This window comes from Felis catus, chromosome B2 (genome assembly GCF_018350175.1).
Source record: "Felis catus isolate Fca126 chromosome B2, F.catus_Fca126_mat1.0, whole genome shotgun sequence".
Lineage (NCBI taxonomy): Eukaryota > Metazoa > Chordata > Mammalia > Carnivora > Felidae > Felis > Felis catus.
The window spans coordinates 136,581,004-136,602,618 of record NC_058372.1 but is presented as its reverse complement, the minus strand read 5'-3'; the positions used below and the strand labels follow the sequence as shown (position 1 = coordinate 136,602,618).

At 40.3% G+C, this 21,615-nt stretch overlaps 1 protein-coding gene across 1 annotated transcript in view; it reads right to left on the bottom strand.

Annotated features, from left to right (window-relative positions):
- Positions 1-21,615, bottom strand: part of ESR1 (estrogen receptor 1) — a 276,181-nt gene that overhangs the window by 20,075 nt on the left and 234,491 nt on the right. Inside the window, 1 exon segment of the mRNA NM_001024231.1 lies at positions 15,413-15,546. Within this exon segment, the coding sequence (NP_001019402.1) occupies positions 15,413-15,546 (134 nt within the window).

Below are 21,615 nucleotides of genomic sequence, written 5' to 3'. Positions count from 1 at the left end.
GGCCAAGTGAGGGAGATTTAGAGCCAAATTTGTGGCCCATTCCTAAGAGCTGTACAGATGTACTTCTGTGCACTAATTAGGTTCCTGGATTTATTACTTTATTCACTTTATTTTCCTTTTTCACAGATTTTGTCAATTATTGGTCTACTCCCTTTGCATTACATAAAACTTAGTAAGCCATTTCAAATTCTCTGTGGAATAGGCAATATGTGAATCAAAAAATGAAAAAAGATATTCCTCCATCTTCTGCCAAATCAATAAACAGTGTTAGTGTGAATGCAAATGTTTACAAAACATCATTAAACATTCATCTGAGTGACTTAGCTTCAAATCCAGGAAAAAAAATGACATGTGATCTAAGAATATATAATAAGCTGAAATGCATGTGAGCTCATCATCCTGAATTGAACAGCAGAACTGTTCCAAACCCTATGATGTTCAGCACTGGTTGCTAACAGATGAAGGTTGCACATTCTTGGTTCTGACTTGTATGTTTATCTCCAGAGTCACAAAATTTCAGATAATACTTTTCCCCTTTTACCTAGATATAAAAGTGAAATGGCTGATAGTTCCCTCTGATTACTTCGGAAGAGATGATTAGTTTCAAAAATTACTGTTTTGAAGAGACAAGTGGGCATCTAAAGGGCACACATTCCTTAGGGTTATCAGTTTCTCCATTTCAAGTGAACACTACAGTAGATGAAAATTATATCGAAAAAGTGTCACATGACTATGACAGGTTTATCTCATTTTTCCTTGAGAAAGGTTATATTACATTGCAAAAAGGAGACATAGAATTCTAGAATTATAGATTTAAAAAGGGCCTACGTTCATCTAATTCAGTAGTTTTCAAACTATTTTGAGGATCAAAACCCCTGAAAACTGTGAACCTCTTATAAAAACTTCATATATAAACTGGGTGTAGTAAAACTTTGGAAGCAGAAGAAATAAAGGTGCGGGGCTGGATCTCACTCACTCAGCTTCTCCTCCTTCACCAGAGTCTCCTTCTGGAACACAAGTCTTGAAACAGAAGAACATTTAAAAACCAACAATCTAAAAAGAGTGAGAAGGCAAGCCATACTGGGAGAGAATATTTACAAAAGACATATCTGATGAGGAAGGATTCTTATGCAAAATATACAAAGAACTCTTAAAGGTCAACATAAGAAAATGAACAACCCAATTAAAAAATGGGCCACAAAATTAGAAGAATTATACTTAAATTTGTATGGAACCACAGAAGACCTGGAATAGCCAAAGCAATCGTAAGAAAGAACAAAGTTGGAGGTATCACAATCCCAGATTTCAAAATATACTACAAAACTGTAGTAACCAAAACAGAACGGTACTGGCACAAAAATAGACACACAGATTAATGGAACAGAATAGAGATCCCAGAAATAAACCCACATTTATATAGTCAATTAATCTATGACAAAGGAGGCAAGAATATACAATGGGGAAAAGACAGTCTCTTTAGTAAATGGTGTTGGGAAAACTGGACGGCTACATGCAGAAGAATGACACTGGAACACCAACACCATACACAAAAATAAACTCAAAATGGACTAGAGACCTAAATGTGAGAACTAAACCATAAAAATCCTTGAAGAGAGAGAGCACAGGCAGTAATTTCTCTAATATCAGACATAGCAACATTTTTTTAGATCTGTTAAGACAAGGGAAATAAAAGCAAAAATAAATTATTGGGACTGTATCAAACTAAAAAGCTTTTGCACAGCAAAGGAAACCATCAAGAAAACAAAAAGATAACCTACTGAATGGGAGAAGATTTTTGCAAATGACATATACAATAAGGGGTTAATATCCAAAATATATTAAGAGATTATACAACTCAACAGACACACATGCAAACAAACAACCTGACTAAAAATGGGCAGAAAACTGGCACAGATCTTTGGCCAAAGAAAACATACAGATGGCCGACAGATTCGTGAAAAGATGCTCAACATCACTAATCATTAGAGAATGCAAATCAAAACCCTAATGAGACATCTCTTCACAATTGTCAGTATGGGTAAAAATTAAGAAGACAAGAAGCAACAAGTATTGATGAGAATGTGGACAAAAAGGAACCCTCATGGAAATGTCAACTGGTGCAGCTACTGTGGAAAACAGTATGGAGGTTCCTCAAAAAATTAAAAATTGAAATACCCTATGATCCAATTATTCCACTATTGGGTATTTACCCAGGGAAAACACAAACTCAAAAAGATATATGCACCCCTATGTTTATTGAAGCATTATTTATAATAGCCAAGATATGGAAGCAACTTAAGTGTCCACCAACAGACAAATGAATAAGAAAATGTGGAATATTGCACAGCCATCAAAAGGAGATCATGCCTTTTGAGACAAAAATGGATAGACCTAGAGGGTATTAAGTGAAACAAGTCCAACTAAGAGAGACAAATTCCATATGATTCCATTCAAAATCAAATCTTAAAAAATGAATACACAAACAAAAAGCAGAATCAGACCTATAAATATGGAGCACAACTGATGGTCGCCAAAAGGGAAGAGGTTTAGGAGGTTGGGCTAAATGGGTGAAGGAGAGAGGGAGATACAGCCTTCCCATTATGGAACGAGAAAGTCACAGGAATAAAAAGCAGAGCATAAGGAATTCAGTGATACTGTAACAGTGATGTAATGGGACAGATGGTAGCTGTATTTGTGGTGAACATGGCATAATGTAAAAACTTGTCAAATCACTAAGTTGTACACCTGAAACTAACATAACCTTTGTGTATCAACTATACTCAAAAAAATAGGCAAAAGACCTGAATAGACACCTCATTAAAGAAAAAATATACAGATGACAAATAAGCATATGAAAAGATGCTAGGGGCGCCTGGGTAGCTCAGTCGGTTATGCATCCGACTTCAGCTCAGGTCATGATCTCATGGCTCGTGGGTTTGAGCTCCTCATTGGGCTCTCTGCTGACAGCTCAGAGCCTGGAGCCTGCTTCAGATTCTATGTCTCCCTCTCTCTCTGCCCCTCTCATTCTGTCTCTCTCTCTCAAAAATAAATAAACATTAAAAAAAATTTTTTAATGAAAAGATGCTCCACATGATGTGTCATTAAGGAACTGCCTATTAGAACAAGACACCTCTTAGAGAGCCCAAAATCTGGAACACTGACAACACCAAATGCTGGCAAGGATATAGGAAAATGGGAACTCTAGAAGGAATGAAAAATGGCAGAGCCTCTTTGGAAGACAGTTTGGCAGATGCTTACAAAACCAAATACACCCTTACCATAAGATCCAATAATCATGCTCTTTGGTATTTACCCAAATGAGTTGAAAATCTATGTCCACGCAAAAACCTGCCAGGGGGTATGTACAGCACTGTTATTTATAATTTCTCAAACTTGGAAGCAATCAAAATGCCTTACAGTAGGTGAATGGATACATCAACTATAGTACATCCAGACAATACAATCTTATTTAGCACTAAACAGAAATGAGCTATCAACCTATCAAAAGATGTGGAGGAATCTTAAACACATATTACTAAGTGAAAGAGGCCAATCTGGAAAGACTCTATGCTGTATGATTCCAACTACATGACATTCTAAGAAAAGGAGAAGTATGGAGAGAGCAAAAAAAGATCAGTGGTTTTCAAGGCAGGGACGGGGAGGACGTATGGGCAGAACACAGGATTTTTAGAGCAGTGAAACCACGCTGTCTGTTACTATAATGGTGGATATGTGCCATTATCCACGTGCCAAAACCCACAGGACGTACAATACCAAGTGTGACTAATGTAAACCGTGGACTTTGGGTGATAATGGTGTGTAACACAGGTTCATCAATGGTACATCAAACGTTCTGGTGAAGGATTTTGATAGTAGGTGTTAGTGTTAGTGTGGGAAGAGGAGAAATCTCTGTACCTCTCACTCAGTTTTGCTCTAAACTGCTCTATAATGTACAACTGCTCAAAAAAAATAAAGTCTATTAAAAATAAACAAAAATAAAAGTTTTTAATGTAAAAAACTCCCAAACCTGCTCCACTTCAGTTACTTTTAATCATTGGGAAACAGGCTCCAAGAGGTTAGGGAACCAGGCTAGTAGATGCTAGAAAGAGCTGAGAGGGGTTTTAGGCAGGGCAGCTAGGCTGGGCTTCCCTGGGATCACCCTGTCAGTCAGAGCTGGAGCCAGAACCCAAATATCCTTCACACCCAGTCCACTGCTCAGAAGCTACACAAAGAGTTTCTTAACTGCAAGGTTTGCGAAAAACTAGAAATGATTGCCAAAGGACTCCCCTCCAGAGATATTTGAAAAAAACTAATCATTTTCCTGGAATGACTTAGGAGCAATCCAGCTTTTCAGAACTGTGCAGGACAGTGTGGAGAAAGGAAGGAACACTGTGCACACAGACATCTTCTAAGAGTCTCTTTAATTAAGAACTTTCAACAAACCGTTGACAATGATTACTTTTGTGTGGCGGAATTATGATTCCTTAGGAGATTATTTTTCTTGGTGGTTTTTCTGTATTTTCCAAGTTCCCTGTGTTGGGCATGCATGATTTTCATAATTTGGTGGAGAAAAATGTTATTAAAAATACAAAATCAAAGCCCCTTTCATTTCTATTATTTCATGAGCTTTGTCAATGCCTGGACTGATGAGAGAGAAACACAGCTGGTGAATGGAAATCCCAAGGAATAAGGAGCTTGCTGTAGGGATATTACTTATTACTCTTTTCATAATATTTCTATCATCCCTAAGGCTGTTCCCATTTCTGAAACTCTTCAAGGCTTGCTATTTTGACAAGAAGTAAAACTAACAAATTTGCCACTAAAGCTTCTGAGTTTATTTATTTATTTTTGAGAGAGAGAGAGAGAGAGCAAGCAGGGGAGGGGCAGAGAGAGAGAGGGAGACAGAATCCCAAGCAGGCTCCATGCTGTCAGCACAGAGCCCAGGATGGGGCTCGAACTCACAAACAGTGAGATCGTGACCTGAGCTGAAACAAAGAGTGGGACACTTAACTGACTGAACCACCCAGGTGCCCCCTGAGAATAATTTTCCTAGTGGGAAATGCTTCTGACATATCATCAATAACCCGAACTACATGTCGAAGCGCAAAAAAGATCAGCTTCGAGGATTAGCTTTTTGTCCCCAGAGGACTTGTAAGTTGGAATGCAAAGAAAGCGCAGCATTAAGGTTTTGCTAGAAGGCCCTGAGTGTTGGCTTTCACTGAATGTAAAGGTTATGTTACCTTGCTCAAAGAGTAATGTTTGCTATACTAAGGAAAAGAGCAGATGCTTCACCTGTCAAGATGAAAATGAATTTTCCATTCCGGGGTTAATTCATCATTGCTGTTGATGCCAATTTGAAAGAATAAAGAAACTGCTCCTGCCAGTCCCTTCCTGACACACATGCATAGCCATCCTCAGGGTTGACTATTGTTCTGAGCTGGACCAGGTTTCCCAGCATCTGTCTGCTTCCAGTTGTGAGAATCTGGAAACTAGCCTGTACTTGGGGCATCCTTGGGGCATCAACAGCATTGGACAGGGCACTCTTGAACCAGCAGCCAATGAATAGCCTGTCTGGAGCCGTAGTGGGTTCACATGGTAAGCTGCCTCTTCTAAACTCATTATGGGCTAGGAAAGGTATGCCAATCTCACAAAGGCCCAGAATCCAGAGCAAACGAAACCACTGGAGGCACGAGGTTTCTTTCCCTAGATGAGTTTTGAAGGGAGGGACACTTCCAGCCATTCAATCTGGTGTCTTTCTTTTTATAAATACCACTTTTAAAAAAATCAGTGGAAGGGACCAAGGGCAGAAGGTGAGACCAAAAATGCCAGCTCTTTGTGCACCCTGACAGTTTGGAAGAAGAGTAGTTCCCCAGCACAATGTCTGTATAAGTCACAAACCTGAAACTTAACACAACAGGCAACTATACAGACAACAAAATAAACAAAATTCTCTATGTGATAATTTGCTTCATAAGGAGTGAACTTGGGAGGTTCATAACATGATGCTTATAATATGACCTACGTAGAAATTGCTGACTATGGGTCTTTCACAAAAGAGGGCAGTAGCTGGGCGGGAGGAAGCTATCTGCTCTCTCCAACTGGCCAGCGGTCTGCACTCACCTCTATCTCTCACGTTGCATGATAAGGTTACATTCATGTAAAAGTGTAATTTGATAAAGCCTTCTGGAACAGTAGGTAACATGTATCAAGAGCCATAAGAATTTTTATGGCCTTTTACGAGCGACTCTACTTCTACAAATATCCAAAACCATAAGCAAATGTAGGCAAAAGATGTAATGAAAGAATGCAAAGCAAGCATAATTTATAACACCAAAAAAGAGAAAGCACTTAAATGTTTAACAGCATCAGGTTGTGGAATTAATGATGTTATATCCTCATGCACGATTACGCAGCCATTTAAAATCTTATTTTTAAAGAAAGTACATGAGTATAATACTAATTAAAATGCGTAAATACAAATATGGTTATATTCACAGTATGTCAAGAAAAGAAAATACTACCTCACACAAATGGAGTGTCGGTCTAAGTGGCATTGTTTTAAGAGCTAACTCGTATTAGCAGGTAGGTGCTATTATGATCTGCATTTCATGGACCAGGAAACAGAAGCACAAAGGGTGTAAGCAACACCTGTCCATAGTCATACAACTAGGACGTATCAGAAAGGGGAGCTGAACATGGAACTAGAGTCTCCTGCTCTTACCCTTTCCACTATATTGCAATGAGGTACATCGCAATGTCCGGATGGTTGGTTGACTTTGGGTTGTTGTTGATTTCCTTAGTAATGTATTTTGTATTCTTAAATGACCTCAACTGAACATAAAGTTTTATAATCACAACTTTATTTTTTAAAATATAAATTCTCTTTTTATATCTCTGTCTTTAGACCATGAGGACTTTGAGGTAGGAACTGCCTTAGTAATCACTGCTATTACTATCATTATTGGTATGACCACTGAGTCACCTTGACGGAACAGTCCTTAGGTGCCAGGGAGCAGTCCACGTGCCTCACTTCATGGAAACCACAGGGTAAAAACTACTACAGATAAGGCAACTAAAGGCAACTGTGTATTTCCAGCACTTAGCACATGCCTGGAAAGTAGTGAATACTCAGTAAATGGTAGTTAAGCTAACAAATAATAGCTTATAACAGCCATGGATATCATTTGGTTCCATGGGGGTACTGATGTCTTTCTTATATGCCAGGAGAAAACTCAAACCCAAAAAGTAGATGCAAAGTAAAAACCCAGAGAAAATAGGCCTGAGGTGGTCTGAATCTATCTCAACATACAGAAGTAGCCACATGCCCTCTCGGGGAAAGTGCTGGAGGAAGCTAAAGGAATGCTGTGCTCAGGGGCCCCATGGGAAGGGGGATGGGAAGACAGAAACTTGCAGCAGGAAGTCTGTTTCCCCATCTTTCTTTCACCAACAGAGAAGGAGTATGGAGCCACAAGGCCACGAGTGGAAGGCTAGACCAGAAGTGGGTCTTCCAAGCAAGTGCAGGGACGTTTGGTTTAGACTAAAACTTTACAGGACAGTTCGACATTCCATTGAAATGTTTCAGGAAGCATACACATTCTATCATGGCTTTTACTTATTCAATGAGCACCTTGTGGGGAAAGATAAACCCATTAAAAACAATATTTTATTTTACTTGTGAGCTCGAGATATTAGTGGGATTTTATTGTCATTTTTCTCAAGGTTTTCTTCAGTTCAAGTGTCCAAACACTTTTAAACTAGAGGCCGGGCATGAAGGTGAAAGGAGGGCACCTAAGGCCCTTCCAAATATAGGCCCTGAGTGTACTTCTAGTCCTTTGATTAGAACAGGGAGATCTTGACACCAAAATCTTGGTAGGATATTTGATTGCCTAATAGTTTCCCTTTGGAAAAAAAAAAAAAAGACTATACTAGTAATGATGACATGATGTTTATATTTTTAAGCTACCTTGCTCTGTCATAACAAACACATAAGTTTGGAAGAACTGTTTATTTTTTCTTTTTACTGGTTGAGGAAACAAACGACAAAAAGTCCAGTGACTTGATGAGATCCTCACTGCTAGATGAATGGTGAGGCCATTGCCCCTTGTCTTGCTTCTGACTCCAGCTAAGTCCTGCTCCTCCTCAAGATTTAGCTGACCCATCAGTTCCCATGCAGGGCTCCTCCTGTCACATGCTTATCTACATCACAGCCCTTATGTCATGATGTTGAAATAATGAGTCTATTATCTGTGGCCCCAGCTCTGACTCACTTTTATGTACAGTTCTGAGCACGAGCGGCTGCCTCCTCACTCTGCAGAATGGTTAGTTTCATGATACACTAGAGGACTCTTCTAATGTAGGTGAAATATCATCATCTATACCGGTAGTTTTCAAACGACGTTTCACATATTCCTGAGAATTAAAAATTTATTCTTCAAGGTCTTTAAATTGTCTTATAATTTTAGGATTTTGTGCTTTCATTGTAATCATCTCTAAGAAATACCATTAAGACATTAATATCAGAATGTTCTTGGGGCGCCTGGGTGGCACGGTCGGTTAAGCGTCCGACTTCAGCCAGGTCACGATCTCGCGGTCTGTGAGTTCGAGCCCCGCGTCGGGCTCTGGGCTGATGGCTCAGAGCCTGGAGCCTGTTTCCGATTCTGTGTCTCCCTCTCTCTCTGCCCTTCCCCCGTTCATGCTCTGTCTCTCTCTGTCCCAAAAATAAATAAACGTTGAAAAAAAAATTAAAAAAAAAAAAAAGAATGTTCTGAATCACTTACATCAATGGTTCTCAAACCTGATGAGGCTGAAGTCTTGGTGGGGAGCTTTACACAGTACTAATACTCATGAACCTGAATTATATTTGAATCAATTACATCAGAATCCCTGGTTGTAACATAGAGACGTGTTTTGAAAGACCCCCAGATGATTGAAATGTGTGAAGCACTGACACTCACCAAACTAGATAATCCATATAATTTTTGTTTCCTGAGTAACACATTTTCCATCAGTATGCTTGCCTCAAATCCAACAGTTATATTTTAAGTATCTCAGATAAATAAAATACAGAATGGAAGCAAACAAAATACATAACCAACATGTTCTGCCAAAGCCAGATGATGTCACAGCATGCTGCACACAAGCAGAGGTTTTGTGATCATTCTAAACACAGGAAAGAGGTGGGGGAATGCAGTCATCACAAGAGTGCTTGGTAGACCAGCAGACCAGAGGTCTACCCCAAGCATGTTATAAACAGCAACTCAATTGCTGCAAAAAACATTATCATCGCTTTGTCTTTTAGTTTGTATTTCATTTGTGAGTTTATTTTGGTTTTGTACTTATATGAGAGCTATAAAGGAAGTTTATACTTGGTTGTCCATTTAAATAATAAATATGATTATTCATATTTCAGCAGCATTATAATACAAAGAACAAGAACATTTTGCATCAGTATTAGGGGAGTCTGTGACATTTTTTCCTTTTAAGTGGGTCAGCCTTAAAAATACTGATTTCTGGACCCTGGAGTAGGTGGGTCCAACGGGTGGTTGAATCAGGGACCCAGAAGATGGCTTCCCCCTTTGTTGGGGCTCTTGTGAGCATAAAATGATAAGCAGCTGTCCCTCCCCGAGGTTCTGAATATAATGTAAAACTGTTCCTCGTATTGGAACACTGCAAGGATTTCCAGTCTCCCAACAGCTGCTGCATTTTGACTCATCCCATAAAGGCATATTGGGACTCCCCCAACCAAGTCTTTCCCAGGCTACAAGAAGTTGGCTGGCTTCCTCAGTTCCACAGAAGCTCTGAGAGGTGTCTGTAACATGATACAGGACCCAATCCACCTGGTCTGGGATCTAAGGTTGTCCATTCACAAGAAGGATATTTTGGTCATGAGAACACAATTTTTTAACCCCAAATGGCAGGGGTGAAATCCCACCTCAGAATTTCCAGCCAGGAATTTATGTGTTATCTATCTGCTAAGAAGAACACAGAGATTCCTCTCATAGAGAAGCAGCTTATCAAAGGGCATCCTTCATCCCCTAAGTGACAGAGTTGCTTGTCTAGAATGCCAGGCCTCTCTAATGACAAAGTCCACGCCACACCAAGGAAATCAGTGGAGACACAAGTCTTGTTTCAAGCCGCACCAGAAGTTAGTAGCAGGGAAAGACTCTAAGAGTTGAGTAGACTGCCTATAGAATCTAGTCAGCCAGGGAGAAGGAGTTGATGAGCCACTTAATTATGAAGTGGCATTTATCTCAAAATCATAGCAATAGGAAGAAGCTTGGCATTACAAAGAACTCAAGAGATAATATAATTAAATCTCCACTGTGACAACAACAGCATAGCATAGCTGACAATGTGTCCATTCACAATCTCAAAGGCCTGTGCCTGTCAGAAACCTTCAACTGAGAATTAATGATCCTCATTGTTTATAGCCAATATGTTTTTAAAATGTTCTTCCTCTAAATATAGGGACTCTGAGTCATTGTCTTATTTCCCACTTAAAAATATAACTGCTCTAAATAATTGTTTAATAATTAACAGTGCAAAGAATTCAGCTCTAGACAGAGCAAATATTCTTTGTGATGAGAGCTGGTTATAATTGATCATGAAGTAAATGCTTGTCTGCCCAGAGCGTGGCCTCTGGTGAACACATATGGAGCAAATGGATGCCATAGCTTCAGTACTGGAGGTTCCATCGAGGCACCAAGATGACAACACTCGCTATATTAACAAAGCAGAACTAGATGACAGACAAGAGAGCGCATCGTTTTTATGTTTATGCTTAAAGTATCCATGCCAATTCAAAACTCCATATCCCTTTTTTCTCTAAATGAACACCAGGGTACACACTTTAGAAACGTGGCCATAATTCTTTCTGGTATTTTGTTTTCCTTTTCACCCTGCATTGCTGTTTGCTGTTCTTTTTTTTTTTTTTTTTTGGTTCTTACCTTTACTCTTCTTTATTACTCCACCAGTGGAAAGGGAAATGGTGTCTGAAGACAGTTGTGATGAAACTATAACCAGTAATACAATATTTCCGTAGCATAAGACATTTCAGGAGGGGCACAGGGGACAGGGGAACTGGAGTCTGGTGGTCTGTTGGGTGGATAAAGTGACCAGGGCGTGAGGTGTGTGACACTGTTTGGAATTACTGGGGAATATAAAGAACTGTGGTCTGTAACAGGTTCAGAAAAGGGGCATAAAGAATTATTAAGTTGAATGCTGAAGGCCAAACCAAAGATTTATTGTATATTTGTACATATTAGGCTTTGACTTGCGAATTTCTCTGAGTCTTGAAAAACACCCACCAAAAGGGTAGTGATCCAAACAGGAGTGGACTCTGAGGAGTTTGTGGGACTCACATGTGGCGGGGGGAGGGGCATGAGAAGAAACACAGTGAACAGATGAATGAGCTCACTGTGATTTGTCAGTGGCTCACCGCAGAGTTTTCATTAAGGTCAGCCAGTATTAAGGTTCAATTAACAATCAGTTATCATCCATGAGATCAATCTTGCTCTAAAATTTCTCTCAATACAATTAAACAGTACAATTACCCAACTGTCAGGGGAACAGTCTCAGTCTCTATTGTTATTATCACCCTTGAGTCCTTGCATACTTTTTAAGCCTAGCGAGAAACCTTTAAACTAAAGCACTTTATTATATTGAAAAAAAGGCATGGGCTGGCTCCTTTTGAGCCAGAGATTCCCAAGTGATGATGACAGCTGTCACTGATGGAAGTCTACTGTGTTCCAAAAACTGCGTTAGACATTGTATATATAGTTTCCCTCTTAGCTCACAGTAGCCCAAGGAAATGGACATTATTTTTCCCATTTAATAGTTTGATATTATCTGGATCTGAAAAGGATGATATGTTTCATAATAGTAAAACCAGCATGTGACAGATGGGAACTTTCCACAACGCCCTGGTCATGTCCAGTCAATAAGCATCTATTAAAGCACTAGACGGTATAACATCTGTTAACAGTTCACAGGTTAGAGACTGTGAAGAATGTAAAAAAAGTACAAATAGTTTATAGGGAAATCAGGATATACATGCATGAAGAACCAATCTAAGTTAAATTTAAAAACTGAAAGAAAAAATAAGCCAAAAACCTATGACATTCATTTTTGTGTCTTTGGCACAAAGTGTCTGAATTATTGAACAAATGAATGAAATCAGTCAACCATTGACCAACTGCTAGGTTGTATGGTGCTGGCTCAATGAACTAAGTCTAGTGAGGGAAAGCTCATTATGGACTTGGGTGATAGCAAGATTTCCTGAATGAGATGAGGTCTGAGCTGGGCCTGGAAGAATTAAAAACACTGGAATTATCAAGAAGGACTGAAGTCCCACCGGGTAGGGGGAATACAGGAAACAGGCACACATGACCCCTTCCCTGTCCAGGGTCCCCTTCTGCAGCACCAGCCCCGCCTTCCGCCACTGTTCCCTCTCAGCCTTTTTGCCTGAGCTCATCTGCTCCACTCCCTTGTTTGAGTTCTGTTCCAGCTAGTTCTCAGAATGCCTTGAAGCTGGCATTGATTTTGCGAAGGCATCTCTGGATTAACCAGGAACGCCTCTGGCCTTTAGTGGAGAGTGGAAAGATAGTGTTTGTCCTATGGATGATTCTAGGCTTTTGTAAGCAAGGTAATAAATTATTCTTAAATCATGATGAGTATCTCCCATTAAATCACGATGAGTATCTCCCATTCCCAAACAGCTGTGAAGGGGGCTTCCCATGGGAATTCTGGGAGACCCTCCTGAGTCTTGCTGAAAGTCATTCCTAGCAGGCCACGGAACAACTTTTCAACTACCCTTGTGCCTCTGCCCCAAAGTCAAGGCCAATGTAAAACACACCCTCTCAGACTTTGGTGACAGGGCCTCAACACAGAACCCGGGTTCCCCCCACACACTGAGGTCTTGTTTCCCATCTTCCCACTCAGGTTTCCTGAATCCTGTCCAGCTTCTGTCAAGAGATTCCTGGAACGAATGTCACTTTGTTCTTTATCTCATGACAAGTGAAGAACTGCCCTGCATCGGAGTCATGAATTGGTTCAGTTTTTCAAAAGCTCCATACCTCCAAATGTGGACTAAGATTGTTAGGACTGTGGTAACCCTCATACGACTGACTGCTTTTTTCACTCTGAAAAATCTCCCAGTACCCTATCATTGTGCTAAAGTCGTATCCTCTTTGATTCTGTTTTTCAGGAACAATATGAGACACTTGGAGCTGTGCTCAGCTGCAGAAACTGCTTTTCTAAACATAGCTCACTTCAGGAGTAAAAAGAGTGGTTTCCCTTTTTTACAGGTTGGGAGACAGCTTCTGTTTTGTTACTGCTCATGAGCCAGCAGTGCCGTCCTCGATAGAAAAGACGTGTTGCCGCCCCGATGTCTCAAGAGAAAGACAGCTGTAAACCCTGTCAAAATATAGTGCTTTGTGTTTCCAAAATAGTATTCCAACCCATCAGTGCAAGGAAGCTCACAGAAGATCCTGAGAAATAAGTAGAAGAACCAGGATGGAGTAGGAAAGTTTACCCAGTGGGAGGAGAGTCAGGTGGAGGGGCCAATCCTGCGGTGGGAAATATGGTTTGAGATTCTGGGGCCAGTCTTTAACAAAAGACTTTCTTGTGAGGGCTGACGAGTTTTTTCCTCTGGGATTTAAAACACCTGGGTCTATGAATCCAACATTTTCATAGCAAAAGTCTTGCCTTTTTTATATATATATATATAACATTAAAAAAAAAAAAACCTGTCATAGAACGATACAGAATGGTAATGTAGGAAGAGGCTACACAGATTTGAAGGAAATATTTTTGGGTACTAAGATCAGAGCATTTACTTGTGTTGGTTATAGAACTCTGGCTAATTTTCACTTCCTGTCTGGAGTATTATTTCCTGGTAAAAGTGTGGAGGGGGGTGGGACGGGGGAAGTCCCAGGCCTTGATAGGCCTGTTTCCCCTGAAGTTTCCAGATTGCCCACACGGAAGCGTCAGTGTGTGCCAGCCCTCCACTGAAGAAGGAGCAGGTTCAAGACCTGGCGCTGTGCAGACGAGTGGCACTGCTCCCAGAACTGTCGTCCAATAAAGAGACATTGTGGGATCTGACCCCTTCGATGCGCTGGACAAATGACTCAAATGAAAAGCACAATGCATGTGAGTGGAACCAGAAACTTGAATGGAGTGGTAATCACTTCCTTAGTGTGGATCACATCATTGTTCATGTAACTTCATTCTGTAATTCAGTCCTTGCCTCGTGGAGTAGTACAGATTTCCATTCACCGGTTGATAAGTGGGAATGATTACTGTGGTAACCATTAAGCGACACAGGGATACAGGTGACTAGCACTGGTGGGGAAGGGGAGTGGAAAATGGCTAGGGGAGGTGCAAAGGGGTTAGCGTTCATCAGGAAGACACAAAACATCTACATATGTGATCGATACAAACTGCTGTTCAGCTATTGGGAAATTGGAGACTGCATCTGGATCCAAATCAGGCCTAGGGATTAAAAATAGCTATGGTTTCTATGTGAGAATGAGGTCAGAGGCATCAACAGAACCAGGGATAGGGGTAAAGGTCCAGGCTAAAACTGTGCGGCTGACACCCAATTGTTGAGCTTTGGGTCCTACAGACTGGATATCTAGTGCTTAAATCCAAATACTGAGGGCCAGAAGGAACAGGGTGCTAAGCCATACTTTCCATCTGGGTGACCTGGAGAATATCTTTACACAACAGCCAACCTTACTGCGAACAAAAACAAAACAAACCAGACATCCCCTACCCAGATGCTGCTCTCAGCTAAGTTTTCTCAAATGAATCAGTGGGAGGACACAGTTGACTTGGACACCAACAGACCAAATGAGAACTGCTTTTCAGCTGGACCACCTTACCATACTCCACATGCCTCAGTTTTAGGAGCAGGTGTTTCTATCTCTGAGCCAGTTATATTTGTCACCTAATCAGTTTTGACCAGAAACACGGTCAATCCCAAATAAGCCTCTTTCCTTCTTGGATCCTTACTGATATTGGTCACTTGGTCCACTTCTTTTCTGACACATATAGCTATCAACAGATGTATCTATACACCAGTTCCATTTTAATAAAAACACCCACCCTAAAATATGAATAGAAATAATAAAATAAAAACATCCCCACTATCTGTAAAAGGATGCAAACATTTCAACGAAAAGTCCATTTGATTCAACGTCCAATTTTTGTTCTTCATTCATCGGATTTGACCAGGACAGGCTCCACCTCCCTAAGTGGTCTACAATGACAACAGGTTATTTTAAATGTGCATCAGTTGTTTCTTTCAAATTATATTATGCCTCAGTAACAGGCAGCCTGTATCTGGCGGAAAATACAAGTAAATCTTTCTTCCAGTAACCCAGCATTAAATTCCCCCATGTTATCAACTAACCAGAATTAAGCAAAATGATGGATTTGAGACACACGAACTCCTCTCCCTGGAGATTCATCATGCGAAATCGAGATGACGTAGCCAGCAACATGTCAAAGATCTCCACCATCCCCTCTACACATTTTCCCTGGTTCCTATGAAGACACAGAAAATAAAAAGAAAAAAAAAAGTATTAAAGCACAGATAAACTTTCAGATCCATGATAAGGTTCACATTCAAAAAAATCTACTGGCTCCAAATCTGTCACAAAAAACTGCAGCCCCTTCTCTTCATGGAGCATGAACATTCATTTGAATTCTAGAAGGCAAAACCAACAAAAAAACATTTCATTTCAAATTCTTAGAAGAGACATACTGTTCAATTCCAAAATATGCCATGTTAAATATGGAGTTCTTCAAAGAGAACACAGGCAGTAACTTTTCTGACGTCGGCCATAGCAACTGGTTTTCTAGATAGGTCCCCTGAGGCAAGGGAAACAAAAGCAAAAATAAACTACTGGGACTACATCAAGATAAAAAGCTTCTGCGCAGCAAAGGAAACAATCAGCAGAACTAAAGGACAACCTGCTGAATGGGCGAAGATATTTGCAAATGACACATCCAATAAATATAAAGAACTTACAAAATTCAACAACCAAAAAACGAATACAATTAAAAAATGGGTAGAAGACATGAACAGACATTTCTCCAAAGACATACAGATGACCTACAGACCTGAGAAGATACTAAATAAACATCACTCATCCTCACAGAAATGCAAATCAAAACTACAAGATATCACCTCACACCCATCAGCATAGCTAAAACAAACAACACAGGAAACAATAGATGTTGGTGAGGATGTATAGAAAAAGGAACACTCATGCACTGTTGATGGGACTGCAAACTGGTGCAGCCTCTGTGGGAGCAGTATGGGGGTTCCTCAGTAAGTTAAAAATAGGCCTGCCCTGAGATCTAACAATTACACTTTTGGGCATTTACCCAAAGAATTCAAAAGCACTAATTCAAAGGGCTATTTGCACCCCTATTTTTATAGCAGCATTACTTACAGTAGCCAAGATACAGAAGCAGCCCAAGCGTCCATCAGTTGATGAATGGATAAAGAAATGGTACATATAAACAATGGAATATTATTCAGCCATGAAAAAGAATGGAATCTAGCCATTTGCAGCAACACGCGTGAAGTCACATGAATTATACTGACATTCTCTCAGTATAATGCTGAGTGAAATAAGTCAGTCAGAGAAAGACAAGTACCATGTGATTTCACACACACGTGGAATTTCAGAAACAAAACAAATAAGCAAAGGGAAAAAAAGAGACAAACCAAGAAACAGACTCATAACCATAGTGAACAGATGGTTTCCAGAGGGGAGGCGGGTGAGGGGGACGGGTAAAATAGGTGATGGGGATTTAGGAGTGCACTGTCACGATGAGCACTGGGTGATGTACACAAGTGTTGAATCACTATATCATATACCTGAAACTAATGTAACACTCTGCTGACTAATTGGAACTTAAAAAGAATTAAAAAATATTTCTTCAACTTATGGGTAATCAAAAATGACTAAGATTCGGGTAAATGATTTTTCTAAGTGTTTATTGATTTGCTACTGTATTATAGGCATTGTGCTAGTTATGGGAATAAAAGGAGGGCCTCTGCTCTCAATATGCTCATAACCTTAAAATAATATAGTCGGGTCTAACAGCTTGTATAAAGTGCTTTTGAAATACAGGAGAAAGTATAGCTGGGAACTGTGGCTGGATGAGAACCATTTATGTTGCCAGGTAAGGATTAGCCTAGTAGGTGGCATTTGAGTTGATAGTTTAAGAAATGTAGGCTTTCCTCAACAGGAGTGTGAAACATCACTGGAACTCTTAAACATGTAAAGGACGAGCAGAGTGAAGGAACACAGACCAGTGTGCTAGAGGTATGAAAGAGCTAAGAGATTAATCTGGGGAAGCAGGAAAAGGTCAGGTGACCAAGGATGTCCTACATTATAAGAAATTTAGGCTTTTTCCCTGTACAACAGAGCCTTGGCATGGAGGGTTTAACATTAGTAGTTGCAACTATTAATTGAGCAAACCTGGAGGTTTGTAATGTGTAATATTTAAAAAAGAAAGTATTAGTATCTTTTTTATACAGTTGATGCAGAAATTAAATGAGATCGTACATATGACAGGAATCTGTGCATGTTTTTGTTCACAAGCTGGATTTGGGGCATGTTGTCTTTGAGGAGGACAAGAAGAATTTAAAATATCCTACGCTGGGGCACCTGGGTGGCTCAGTGAGTTAAGCGTCCAAATCTTGATTTCGGCTCAGGTCACGATCTCATGGTTCATGAGATCAAGCCCCACTTCAGGTTCTGTGCTGACAGCACAGAGCCTGCTTGGGATTCTCTCTCTCTCTCTCTCTCTCTCTCTCTCTCTCTCTCTCTCCCCCCTGCTTGTGAGCACTCTCTTTCTCTTTCTCTCAAAATAAACATACGAAAAAATAAAATAAAGTATCCTATGCATATGTAAACATATATTTGTGAAAAAATAATAATATAAAACATGAACAGTAAGCACATTGTCCACCACCTCGTTCTATTTTTTATTAACGTGTTTGGAGTTCTTCATCAACTGTTTTTAACAGCTGCATAACTGTTTTTAACAGTATATGTTTTGGGCGCCTGGGTGGCTCAGCCGGTTAAGCGGCCGACTTCGGCTCAGGTCATGATCTCGTGGTCCGTGAGTTCAAGCCCCGCGTCGGGCTTGTGCTGACGGCTCAGAGCCTGGAGCCTGTTTCAGATTCTGTGTCTCCCTCTCTCTGACCCTCCCCCGTTCATGCTCTGTCTCTCTGTCTCAAAAATAAATAACGTTAAAAAAAATTTTTTTTAACAGTATATGGTTTTCACTGAACAAAGCGCTTTTTTTTTTTTACCACTTCTTTGTTGGCTGACATTTCATTTGACTTCAAGTATTTTGCTGTTACAAACATTTCATGCAAAAACTATTCTTATGTTTGTCTTCAGACACAGGTACAAATAGCTATAGAAAAATTTCTAGAAGTAGAATTGCTAGATCAGAGGACTCATGCATTTATAATATTGATAAATAGTTCAAACATTGCTTCCAAAAAGTGTGTACCAACAGGCTTTTGCTAGAAGAATATATCAGTTTAAACTCCTTTTTCTGGGAGGTCTGCTCTTATCCTTTCCTGATATTTTTCTGTTAGGTTTTTCGTCATTTTCACATCGATTCTTATGTGCCCTTTATATATTATAGTAATTAGCCTTTTGTTCTGTGTATGTTCAATCCTTTTCTAATGGTGTGTCATGTTTTTCTTTTGTTTTATTTTTTCTGGTGTTTTCTTCTGCAAAATATTTAATTATTACATAATTGACTTACCAACCTTGTTTAGAAAAGTAGGTCTTGCTTGAAAATGTCACTTCCCTTCCAATAACATATAAAAAATTATCTTATGTTTCCTTCTAGTACAGCTCCATGTTTTTATGTTTAAGTCTTTCATCATCTGGGATTTATTTTTTGCAACAACCATACTTAAATATAGTCACATGTCATATCATTCACTCATGTGAAGGTGCACCTCGGTGGCACAATTAAGCATCCAACCTTGGCTCAGGTCGTGATCTCACAGTGCATGAGTTGGAGGTCGACGTTGGGCTCTGCGTTGGCAGCTCAGAGCCTGGTCCAGCTGACTTTGGATTCAGTCTCCCTTTCTCTCTCTATCCCTACCCCACTTGTGCTCTTGCTCTCTCAAAAATAAATTAATAAACATTAAAAAAAATAAAGTATACAACTCAACTGATTTTATTATATTCACAGAGCTGTGAATTGCTTAGGATTTACTTTGTGTAAGACATGAGACAAAGACTCAGCTTAGTATTTGTCCCAGGCAACTAGTTAGTTTTAACACCATTTATGTGACAAACCATCTCTTTATATATGAGTTGAAATATGCTAGGCACTTTCAATAAATTCATTTACTTTTTACAACTGCCCTCTAAGATTATTATTTTTGCCATTGTCCAAATGAGGGATTTGGGACTCAAAACTGTTAAGTCAAACCATACTACCCACCACCAGAAGGAAGAATTCCAACTGTATTTTCTTTGTCTTTCTTTCTTGCTCTACTTTAATTCATTCAAAAAGATTTACCGAGGGCCCATTATACACCAGGCCTTGTGTTAGACATTTGGGTACAGAGAAGAAAGACATGGACCTTGTTCATAAAGGTGTCCCAGGGACAGGGACAAGGGACAAGACAGACAAGGTGAAAGACCATGGAATACATTCCCCCAGAAAAGGTAGAGAAAGAAAGTCTTATGACTAATGGCAGCCGCCCCCCCAAGTTTAACCCCACCAATACTGAAGAAATGGCCATAGTCTTCTCCAATAAAGGTAAGTGGGGTCTTATGTAAAGTGTATATCATGGTATGTGGTACATCGTAGCAGCTATATTTAACTATTACGATCATATATGCAGATAAATACAGCCACAGATGTTAAGGGAGAGGTTGGCCTTTTTGACTCAAGTATCCAGAAAACAATTACCACAGTGCATGTTGGTTTTACTGCCATATCCGGCTTTGTGGAAGCTCTACCGAAGCAGAGGGGAATCTCTGTGTTGCTAAACAGGGGGATGAGATAGTGGTCACAACCAAAGGGTGACTTGGCCTTAAGGAGGGACAGCACACTAGAAGGGAGTTTTTCTTGTCCTGTAGTCAAAAAAAAATTTTTTTTTTATAAGCAGCACATTTTCTTTCTAGTGAAAAAATAAACAAGGATAGGGGAAAATGTTCGGAGGATGAAGCTTTAAAAATAACAACTCACAGCCAAAATAGAGAAATGTTCCTTTCTCAGTATAAAGTCTCTGTTTACTTAACAGACTGCACGCCGGCAGGGGAGGAACTCTCAGTGTGGGAGGGAGCCTGTGCTCACCTGCTGTGAGCAAAAGTTCAGTGCAGAAACTGAGAAAGTGGAGCCCCAGCAGTTCTCTTTCTTCTGGTCCCTTCTCAACAGTCTCCCACATTTTCCCCGCACGATGCTCGTTCTTATCCCCTCCGGCCAGAGTGGACCCCTCTCAGCCTCTTCTTACCGGATATCCTGTCAATTCTAACCAGCAGTTCTCACCTGCCCAGGTCCACTGCTTGCTCTGCACATACCATAGGAACCATAGCCGGAGCCCCAACAAGGACACAGACCCACAGCTGTCAATTCCTTTCTCGTTCTGTGTGTGCGTGTGTGTGTGTGTGTGTGTGCGTGCGTGTGAGAGTGTGTGTGTGTGTGTTCCTATAGAGGATGTGGAGGGAGCAGACATTAAGTATAAAGCATTGAAACATTATGATAAGAAGACCCTGGGGCTGACCTTCCACGCAAACAAAAGTGCTTCTTAACTTTGAGGGCTCCTGGGGGGATATGCAATCCAGTGAAGCTGCAATTTTCTAAGCAGTGCTGTAAGAGTCTTGAAGAACTCGAAGCTGATGCCTCTATAAGAATAAACTCACTGTCCTTTCAATGGGAAAAACTCGCTTGTTTGAAACACTTCAGCGATTCTGCTCTTTGTGTAATAAATTAAAAATATGTGCTTTGATGGCCCTGAAGATGTTTCTGGTATATCACTAGAACGCTGTCCTCTTGGAGATAACTGCCTGGTTGTGTGGCATGCATGAATCTCCATGAGCATTGCTGGCACAGGTGAAAAGGCTGGTGATGTGAGCTAGTGAGCTGATGATGTGTCCCTTTCAGATCAGGTACAAACCTATGTGGACTTTAAAGGTTAGACAGACACCTGTTGTCTGCCGAACACAAAGGAACACTTTATTGTCCACTGAAGTCATTACGTGCTGGGGTCAGGGTTCCATTTTCCAAGTCCTGCTGAAATACTCTCTACCAACCTTAAGGAGCCAATCAGACTAGAGCATTTAACTCAATTTCAGAGGGGGCAGATGAATCAATAGCACCAGAAATGGGTGATTATAAGAATCTGGAGGTAAAGTTGCCACAATAAGAGAAAATTAGGCTAAATCCATGAGCTGCTCGTGAGACAGAGAAACACATAGGGTAAGGACCAACATTTATTTTTAAAGGAAACACAACATCAGTCATAAATCAGCAGCAGTTTACCAAGCAGACCAACCCTTGACCCCCACTGTGAGATGTGACAGCTGTGACAATGAACTCCTCCACCCATTACAT